This window comes from Rissa tridactyla, chromosome 10, assembly GCF_028500815.1.
Source record: "Rissa tridactyla isolate bRisTri1 chromosome 10, bRisTri1.patW.cur.20221130, whole genome shotgun sequence".
Lineage (NCBI taxonomy): Eukaryota > Metazoa > Chordata > Aves > Charadriiformes > Laridae > Rissa > Rissa tridactyla.
The window spans coordinates 3,002,395-3,013,539 of NC_071475.1; the positions used below are offsets into that span (position 1 = coordinate 3,002,395).

An 11,145-nucleotide genomic window follows, 5' to 3' on the forward strand; every position below is an offset into this window, starting at 1 on the left:
GACGTTTTTTAACAATTTATTTGAAACGACGATAAATGAAAAGAAAAAAAAAAAATACGAAAACGAAAAAACCCCACCCCACCCTCCCTCAAAAAAAACAAAACAAAAAAATCCCGAAAACCAACCCAAAACCGATTTGAAAAAAAAAAAAAAAAAAAAAAAAGACTGACACAAAAAATTAAAGGCCATTGAAGATGCGACCTGAACCGGCGGCCCCCGGCTCCCCCCGCGGGCCGCCCCGCCAGCGCCGCCCCTTTAAGAGCGCCCCGACGCCGCGGCAGCCAATTGGCGCCCAACGGCCCGTTGCCATGGCGCCGGGGCCGGCAGCCAATAGGGGGCGCGGTGGCTTTTCGAAATGGCCGGGCGCAAGCAACGGGGGCGCCCGGAGGGAGGGGAGGGGAGGGGCGGGGCGGGCCCGGGCGGCGGGAGCCGGCCCACGTGGCGCGGGGGGCAGCGGGGGCGCCGCCGCCGCAAAATGGCTGCTATGGAAACCGGGCGGGAAAAAACCCTGTGAAGCACCGGGGAGGCGGGGGAGGGGATGGCAGAGAAGGAAAAGGTGGTGGTGGTGGGGGGGGCGCTGGTCGGGAACCGTCTACACGCGGGGAGGGGCACGGCCGAAAACAAAAGGGCGCGATCGGGGAGAAGCCGCGGGGTGTGGGGGGATGGAAAAAATAAGGCGCCGGGGAAGGGGAAAGGAAGGGGGGCTGGGGCAGGCGCGGCCCCGCTCACCGCGCACGGCGGCGCCCGCGGAGCCGAGTCAGCAACACAAAGACAAAGCGGGTCCCCTGGGGTCCGTCCTCAGAGCAGTCTGTGCCGTGGGGCTCGCAGTCCGGGGGGGTGGGGGGCGGCGGGGGGGCTCCCCGCGCCCCGCTCTCATGCCTTCCTGCTCTTCAGCGCCTTGGGCTTTGCCGACTTCTTCACCTTCTTGCCCCCGGGGGACGCGGCTCCCTTCTTGGTGGCCTTCTTGGCTTTGCCCTTGTCCTTCTTCGCCGCCGCGCCACCGGCTCCCTTCTTGTGGGATTTCTTCTCGGGTTTCTTGCTTTTGGCCGCCGGCTTCTTCTCCGCCCGTCGGGACGTGGAGGCCGTCGCCTTTTTGTGGGACTTGTGGGCGCTGCTGCCCGCGCCCCCCTCGCCGCCGCCTTCCAGCTTCTTCCTGTTGAGCTTGAAGGAGCCGTTGGCTCCGGTGCCCTTGACCTGGAGCAGCGTGTCGTTCTGCACCAGCGCCTTGATGGAGTACTTCAGGTAGGTCCTGCCGTTCTGCTGGTCAAACCAGGCCACCTTCTTGGCCTCGTTATAAATCTTGGCCAGCGAGGAGCCATTGCGCTCGCCCAGCTTGCGGATCGTCTCCACCACCAGCTGGCTGTATTTGCCCGGCTGGTTCTTTTTCTTGTTGTTCTTCTTCTTCTTCGACGGCGACAGCGAGGAGCTGCCGCCGCCTTTCGCCTTCTTAGCGGCGGCTTTCTTCTCCGGGGCGAGCGGCACCTCCTCCGCCTCGGTCAGGGGCAAATCGGCTTCTTCCAGCTCCACCGACATGGTGGCGCGGGCGGTAGGAGGGAGGCGGGCAGGGGCACAGCCGCGGCGTGGCGGAGGCCCGGCGCGGACGCGCTGCTCTCTCTGCTCTCCGCTCGCCTCCGCGCCACCGCCGCCGCCGCCGCGCTCTGGCGGGGCGGGCGCCGCCGCCGCCCTTTATATGGGCGCGGGGCGGACCACGTTGAGAACAACAACAGCCTGGTCCGCCGCCAGCTCCAACTTGTGCTTCTTGGGGCCCTTTCGCGGGGCTCCCGCGACGCCGCCGGGGACCCCCCCGCCGCCCCGCCCGCTCCGCGCCCCGCGCCCGGACGCCCCCCAGCCCGCCGCCGCCCCCCCCGCCCCCCGCCGCGCTCCGCCCGCCGCCCCCCGCCGCGATTTCGGGGGCGCGCCCGGCGCGGCGGCGGGAGTGAGGAGGGGGGCGCCCGGTGCGGCGGCGGCTGGGGCCCAGCGGCGGCCCCCCCCGGCGTCGCCGCCGCCGCCGCCCGCTGCCCAAGAGGGGCCGCCGCGGGGGGGGGGAAGGCGGCGGGGGCCGGGGGGGGGGCGGTGGCGGCACTGGCCCCGGGTTCTCCGGGGGGAACTAACACAGGCGACGCCCTCCCGCGGTCGCCGGCAGCAGCGCGGAGAAGCCGCGCTGAGGCCGGGGGTCTCCGCCCCGGCGACGGGGGCCGCCCCCCCACCGACCCCCACTCTCGCGGCCGCCCGGACGGGGCCCCGGAGGGGGGAGCCTTGCGTGTCCAGTGTGCCCCCCCCCCCCCCCCACCGGCGGGCATCGCCCCGCAGCGGAGGATGCGGGCAGCGCGGCTGGCCAGGCGGGCTGGAGGTGGGGGGACTGGGGGGGACCCCCGACTTGGCACAGTGCGTGGGGGGGGGAATCGCCGCCGCTCCCCCAACCTCTCCGTGCCGCGGGGTGTGGGGGGGGCGGCTCCTCGCCCCGCTGCTCTGCATGGGCCGGGGGGAGGGGGGGCAGCAGCGGTGCTACGCCCCCCCCACCCCCAATATACCCCGCCCCCTCAAATCCCACCGCGGGGAACGAGGCTTCCGGGGGGGGGGGGGTACACAACACCCCCCGCTTTGCAGAGCCCCGGGCCCGCGCCCGGAGGGGCCCCCTCTTCCCCCCCCCCCCCACCTGGGAGTGGGATCCATGTGCCCCCGCCGTGGGTGGGCCGGGGGTTGGGGGTGAGTGCGCGGGGGCGTCCTCGCAGCCGGCACACGCGTGTTCGCCGGGGTCCGCAGGCGTGTGCCGGCACACTGTGGGGGGGGGGGGCACACGCCACGGGGGTGTGCACAGGCTACACACCCCCCCACACACACATATGCACACGCACACACGCGTCCAGCCCCCGCACACACTCTCGCACCCCGCCCCCTGCTCACGCACGCCGCGCCGAGCCCGCACAACCCCGCCGCCTCCCCTTCCTCCTCCTCCTCCTCCTCCTCCTCCTCTGCCCATCCCCCGGCCCCTCTCCGCCATTTCCCTCGCCCGGGCCCCCCGCCGCCGGAGGGGACAAGCCCCGCAGCCCGCGGTGTTGGGGGGGTCCCTGGACCCCCTTGCCGGGGCAGGATCCTGCCCGGTCTTGTGTGTCCGTCCCCCCCCCCCCCCCCTCCTCCGTCCTGCAGCGGGATGTCCCCCCGAGGAAAGGGACACCCCCACCCCCCCATAACAGCGGGGTTGTGCCCCCCCCCCCCCCATAGCAGGCGTGCTGGCCAGGCACCCCTGTGATGAGTTGCGTCCGGCCTCTGGGCGCTGCGAGGTGCTCGGGCGGGGGTTGGGCGGGGGGGGGGGGGGGGGGCGCTGGGTGTGCTGGTGGGGGGACGCGGCCCCGGGACCCCCAAAGGGAACCCTTTCAGCCCCGGGGTGGTCAGCATCGCACCCACCCCACCCCCCCCAAGATACAGCGCCCACCACCCCGCCTGCACGGCTGCAAGGGGTGGGGGGGGGGGTGGGGGGGGGGGGGTGTTCCGCATGTAAAGATACATGTGTGTGTATGGAACATGTGAGTGTCTACGTGTGTAGCGCTAACGCTGTCGCCAAATGGAAACTTACAGCCAAGCTGCTATACGCTGTGGCTGGATAGAGGGGGTGTGCGTGTCATAGGTGTATTATATAGATGTAATATATATATATATATTATTGTGGCGTTGTTATGTATTGTAATACCTATATGTAAATTTAAAAGAAATGCAAGCGCACACATGCATATAAACACCTGGGTATTTATTCTTAAAGTATTGACATAAGCTTATAAATATTTAAATAAAATACATAACGGGGGGAGGTAGGGTGCGAGAGGGGGCCCGGGCAGTGCCACACTCTCACGCGTGTCCCTGTGGCCGTGGGTGCCGCTGGCACAGGGAGCGACACGGCACGGCGGGGGTGTCTGTGCCAGCGCTCCCTCTGCCTCCCCCCCAAAGAGGCGGTAGGGGACAGAACACGTGTGTAAATATATGAAGATATAAATACTTGAATAAATTATATGGGTGGGGGCTCTGTGTGTGTGTGTGTGTGTGTGTGTGTGTGTGTGTTTCTCAGAGGGTGGGAGAAAATAGCCCCAACACACACACACACACACGTTCTCTCCCTATATGTACATATATACTTATATAGCCACAGAGCGCGTCTTGTTCACATACACCCCTCTCTCTCTCTCTTTCATATACATATATACATACATAAACAGAGCTGGTCACATACATCCACGCTTCTCTCACACGCTCTGTCTATCCATCTCTACACATATACTGGGAAAGCAAGCTGTTCTCACGGAATTATTCTTGCTGTATGGGCAATATGGGCATATATGCATACACATTTATGAACATATATAGAGACGCACTCCTCGCACACAATTCTAGCTTGGTATATATGCATATATACAGCATGAGAGGGTCACACACAGTTCTCTCGCTATATATGCCTATATATATACACACACACATATTCAGGCATATATAGAAATGGGGGATGAGAGAGCGCGTGCTGCTCAAGCACACAAGCGATAGTCTCACTATACACACACACATATGTAAGCATCATGTATGCATATATACTGACACGGGGGTGACACCTCTCTCTCACACTCTCTCTTCTCGCTCGACCTCTCTCTATTCACACACACATATATATATACACACACACACGCGCTGAGCGCGAGCGGGCGATACTCCACACACAGACACACACTACCCCCCTCAATGTACAGACTTGCATATATACCTCTATATACTATAGCTACATACTTCTCTCGCGCTATATACATCCCTATATGCATATATACATGCACACACAGAGTGAGCGAGAGCAGTTTGCACGCAATAGTCTCTCTCTTGCTGTCCCTATATAGAGATGTATGCATATAGACTTGAGGAAAAGAGCAAGAGCGAGTCCCTCTGACACACACACACTCTCTGTCGCTCTCTCTGGCTCTCCCTGCCCCATATACACGGCCAATCCCTAGGGTGCATAAGTGTCTGCGGAGGTGTGTGTATATATTCTCTCTCTGTATGGATATACATGCGTAGAGAGCGAGCGAGAGTGTCTCACACACACAATGCTGTCTCTTTGTACTCAGATGCATATATATATATATACACACACATGTATACTTACATATATACACAGAGAGGCTGGTCAGGCAATTCTCTATATATGCATATAGACATATATAATTAGCGCCGCTTATACACACACTATTCTCTCTCCATATACATCTATATACTGCGTTGTTCTCACACACACGATACTCCTTTCTCTTGCTGTATTTATACATGTATATGCTATACAGAGTTGTTCACACACACGCGCGCACACAACTCTCTCTACGTATATATTTAGGGAGAGAGCTGTTCACACACAAATTCTCTTGCACTATATATATACACACACACGCGCACACATATATATAGTCATCTGTGTATATAGAGAGCTGTTCTCTCACACACACACCCTCTCACCGCTCTCCCCCATATGCATATATGCATACACACACGCGCATGCATGTATGCTGTAAATATATATACACACACATACACACACACACACGGAGCTATTCTCAAGCACATCATTCACTATATATTTATACATACTGTATACTTGGGGGGGAGAGAGACGCGCACAATTCTCTTGTTATATATAAATATACATATATAGGCATACGTACTTTTTTATATATAGACACACACTCAAAGCCGTTCACACACACAGATAATTCTCTCACTATATGAAAAAATATGCATATATGCATATATAATGAGAAAGAGACCCGGTCTCTCTCTCTCTCTCACACACACACACACACAGTCTCTTGAGGGAGAGCTGTACGTATGCGCATATATACCTATATACAGAGCGGTGGTCACACACACAGAGGTCACTGTATTTATATACACACAGATGTATGCTTGTATAGAGAAAGGGGGGGAGAGCTGTTTAAACACAAAAAATAGCCTCTCCCGACACACACACACACATATGCATATACACACATATATATATACACACACACACTGGAATGGGGGGAGAGAGCTGCTCTCTGACAGACACACACTCTCGTTGTGCTCTCTCAGCATGCACACACACACATACATATGTATATATACACACACATATATACACACATATAGAAAACTGCGTATCTACAGCTGTACGGAGAGCTGTTTGCACACAAATGCATGTACAACACGCGCTCTGCTGTATGTATAGATACATATATACAGGACTGAGCTGGTCGCACACGTTCTCACTCTTGCTGTAGCTACACACACACACACCCACACCCACACACACCCCCACACACCCACACACACACACACACACACACACATTCCACCACTCTCCCCCTGGCCAAGTATAATCTCTGGGGTGTATAAACATATGCATATATAGGTATGTATCTCTATATATTCTCTCTCTGTATGCCTAAGCATAAGCAGAGCTAGCAAGAGCCGTTCTCACACACACTACTGTCTTTTACTATATATGAATCTAGAGATGCGCATATACACACATGTACACACAGAGAGAGTGTTCACACGCAGTTCTCTATATACACATACGTAATTGGAGCACATACTGTTTACACAAAACCACACAGTTCTCTCTCTATACGTATGCATACATATGTATATACTTAGCTGTTTTCACCCACAGTACTCCTCTCTTGCTATGTGCATACATGTATATGCGCATATATATATATATCTGCATATACACATGCACGCGTTCTCTATATGTAAAGAGACTGCTGTTCTCACAGGCACACACACTGCTCGCTACATGTATATACACTCAGAGACCGGTTAACACAATTCTCTTTCTATACACACACACACGCACATATATTTATATACATACATATATACAGAGAGCCAGCTGTTCACTCACACAATTGCACGAATCACTCTTGCTGTACACCACCCCCCCATATGTATATATACACATATATACTTAGATATTGGGGAGGGGAAGCGGTAGCGCGTCTCTCACTCTCTCTTTCCCCCCATCTCTCCCCTGCCTATATACATCATATATACATATATACTGAGAGCTGGTCAGAGAACTGTTCTCACACACACAATGCCTTCTCGAGAGAGAGATATATACATGCACACACGCATATGTGCATATATATACAGAGACTGTTTGCATGCATGCAAACAAACAAAAAAAATCTCTTTTTTTATATACACACACACACACACACATATATAGAGGCATATATAGTTTGAGAGCCATGTTCACACCCTATCCCAACCCTTCCCCCCTTCTCTATTAATCTGTCTATAGGCACATATATATATACACACACACACACACATATATATACAGGGGGAGAGCGTGAGGGCTTTTTACACACACACACACACACACACACATATATATACCCCCTCCCCAATATATACGTCTATACTTAGCGAGCTGTTCATGCACGCATACATACGCAATTGTCTCTCTTGCCATATACACACACAAAGTGAGCGAGAGCCATTCACACATAGTCTTCTCTCCTGAGATGTGTCTGTATATTGTGTGTGTGTGTGTGTATATATATATATATATACATATATATGTATATATATATATACACACACAGATATATTTGCCTACATACTTTATTTGAGTCTTGACTTATATATGTAACTAATTGTGAGCGTGTCTGTATTTTCTATCATTCCCTCTGTCTTCCCCTCCTCCCCCGAGAGAGAGAAAAAGACCTACACAGAGAATGGTTAGAAACACACCACCGCCCCCCCCCCCCCAAAAAAATAATAATGCATGTGGGATAAGTGTGTGTGTGAGGTTGTGATCTCTTCCGCCCCATATGTAATATCTGGGATGCATATATATATATATGTCTGTGTGGTATCAATCTTGATATATATTCTGTGTGTGTATATGGAGAGAGAGCACAAGGGAACCGGTCATCCCCCCCCCGCAACTCGCACGCAGCTGTCCCCATATCCCCCTCTACATCGAATTTATTTAAATATTTATTTCCGTGTCTGTATTTTCTTTCATTTTGCTCTCCCCGCCTCCCCCCTTCCCTCCCCCTCTCTTTCTCACAGAAACAGCACAGCTAAACTGCAGACACACGCACCCGCACGTATATGACCTGTTTATGTATATACACCACACAGAAATACATGAATAAGATATAAATGTATCTAAAAATGTATATAAAACACACACAGCGTGTGTAAAGATAAAGTGTGTAGTACAAAGTGTGTAAAGACAAAGTGTGTAAATATAAAAAAATATAAAATATGGGGTGGTATCTGCGTGTGTAGACGGAGAGGGAGAAAAGCCACACATGCAGCTGTACAAATACCAGCGTGTAAGTATAAAATAATTTAAAATGCGTCTGAGAGTGTATGATCATCTCTGTCTCTCTATATACGGGCTGATAGACAATACATGGGCATACGCAAATGTTTGTAGGGGGGGTATATCGATATCTATAAATAAATAATTAAATGCTTTTTTATAATTATATAAATAAAATATATGGGTGTAGGCGTCTGTACGTGTGAGGTAATTTTTCCTCTTTCTCTGAAAATACAGGTGTACGGAGAAATACTGCCCGTTGCCCGTGTGCACATGGGCAGGCCTGCAACCGCGGGCGTCTGGTGAATGGCAACCTGTAACTGAACCCCCTCGCGCTCTGTCTCGAGCCGCGGGCTGTGCGTCCGCGTACGTACAATATAGCGACACACACGCGCGCGCGCCGTGTCCGTGCTGCCTTGTCTGCGCTCTCGTGCTTGCTCTTTTGCTCCCTGCCTCACAAACGACGTGTCTCCATGCATCCACATACACGTGCGCATCCCTGCTTCCGCAGCTGGGTTTGAATACGTAACCCACACACACACGCACACAGAGGTGTCCAGCTAAAAATATTTCTGCGTACCCACAGATTGCTTAACATATGCCTGTGCTTCCATCACAGGTTTTTCCCCCCCAGGGGTGGGTGTCGGGTGGGATGGAGGATGGGGTCGGTGCGCATGTGGGTGCTGGCGGCGGCAGCCGTTTGGGGCTCCAGGTGCGCGGGGACGGGGCTGGCACCCTGCCCGCCCGCCGTGGCCTCTTCCAGCGGGCACGGGGCTGGCAGGAGGGTCTCCCGCTCTCCACGGGCTGCAAGGCAGGCGGGGTATCCAGCCCCAAAGCCCACCCGGGTGCCGCTGCCAGGGCACGCACCGAGCTTTCCCGCCCTGGGCTTCGCAGCTCGGCATCCCCGTGCTGCTGCTTTCCGTGCGCCGGCGGCCGGTCTGTAATTTCTCCCCCTGCACAGCCCCGGCAGCGGAGATGCGGTTGCGCGATTCCCCAGCTTTGCCGTTTGCGCCAGCGCCTCGCCAAACACAGCTGCCTTGGCAAGCGGCTCCAAGCCCTCGGCAGCCACAGCCAAGCCCCACACCTGGCTGCCCTGCCGCAACCTCGCAGGGTTTTACCCGCTGAAAAGGGGCCAGCGTCACACCGCTTCGCAAATTCAGGGCGCTGGCTGCTGGTATCGCCTGTGGATCGCCTCGCCTCGCACCAGCCAGCCTCCTTCTTCAGCTCTCTCCCTCCTGCCCGGCCAGGACCTGGGCAAAGAGCAAAACCAGCCCCTGAGCTCGTCCGAACACCTCAGCCTCTTCCAGGGCCAGGTTTTCTCTGCAATTCGCCCAGCAACACCATCGCCGCAACTCAACAGGCAAAAAGGTCAGCACAGAAGGAAGAGCCATGAGGCCTCACTGCTGCTAGGAGTGGTACCCTGCCCTTTGAGCCGGCTCCTCCAGAGCACAGGGACGATAAGCAATTTTTGCAGGAACACCAGTCCCCATCTGTGACGCCATCAGCCCAAGTGTAACAGCAGGGCGCTAATTCCCACAGCACTCGCCTCCTGCGCTGGTTTTTGTACGTTTGTGTGCATTTATATTGTGTTCCCATCTGCAAGAACATCGGTTTGTAGGTGGTAAATGGAATCCTCCCTTTCAGCATCTATAACATGCCATGGCAAGGAGCTCCACGGCTGTCCTACCCCCTTGGCCTCGTGTCTCTAACAGTATATTCGAGGACATTAAACACAGCCTCTCCAGGGCTCATCCACAGCTCCACCACCCAAGGCCAAAGCAGCAGGGTGCAGGTGTAGAGTTAAGACCCTCCCCTTTCCCCAAAGCCATCACTTTGTAGTTACTGCTCCCCCCTCCCCCAGCTTGGCTTTCTCCACCCTAGAACCGCACCCACAGCAAACCAGCGCAGGGTGATGCTTTAAATGGAGAGGAGAAGGCCCAAGTCTTCCAAAAAGACGCAGACAGGAAAGTGGTCCCACCAGGACACATTGCTATTGCAGAGTAGTTATTTGAAAGTGATGTGGACAGCATAAGCCCAGTCAAGTGAGAGGAAAGCATGATAGGACAAAGACATAAAATAGGATATAGAGCACAAAGACTGTTAGAAGGCTCTTGAAATAACTGGCCTCATTTCTCTATACTTTGTTTTCCATCTTCCCATGGGCAGAGCGGTAGTGAGCTCAGCCTGGCAAGCGCGGGGCCATGCCCAGAGCTTCTAGAAATTAAAGGCATAACCTTGACTAGGCTGGACCAAGGAAAGGTCCTTAATTCACTCTAAGGTACCCCAGGCCAGCCTTGCTTCTCCTCCGGCTGAAGCACCTAACCGCTGAGCTGGGAAGGGTGCAGCCGGCTCTCCTCACCAACCTTCCCCAGAGGAGGGGAGCAAGAGCTGTAACAGCACTTCCCTCCTCTCCATCCTTCCACAAAGGTTTTCACATGCCCAGGACAGGGATGAAGGACTCCGTGCTCACAGAAGAGCCATCCGACCTAGTGCCACTGCAGGCAGCTTCAAGAGAAGCAGAGGGTTTAGCAGCCCTACTACAGCCTGGGGTCAGCCGAGCAAACAGAGCCTGCTCAACCCACTCTTGAAAACCAATCTGGAAGGCACAGACCTCATAATGAGGAGGAAGCACAAACATCCTCCAATTAGCAGGCACTGGCTTGCTAAAGTGGTGACTAGACAGAGGAAAAGAGAGCGTGTTAGTGAAGGGGGAAAAAAAGAGAGTCAGAAACAGGAGTAAACAAGAAGGTTTGTTCTTGTTAAGTTTATTGGCATCATGTTTGTCTCTTTACATA

General features: G+C 54.7%; 1 protein-coding gene across 1 annotated transcript; it reads right to left on the reverse strand.

Annotated features, from left to right (window-relative positions):
• Window positions 1-117: 117 nt before the first annotated feature.
• On the reverse strand, window positions 118-1,669 carry LOC128915888 (histone H1.10). The gene has a single exon (XM_054216764.1). It carries the CDS (start codon window positions 1,531-1,533, stop codon window positions 874-876), a length of 660 nt encoding a protein of 219 aa, XP_054072739.1. The 5' UTR covers window positions 1,534-1,669; the 3' UTR covers window positions 118-873.
• Window positions 1,670-11,145: the final 9,476 nt, after the last annotated feature.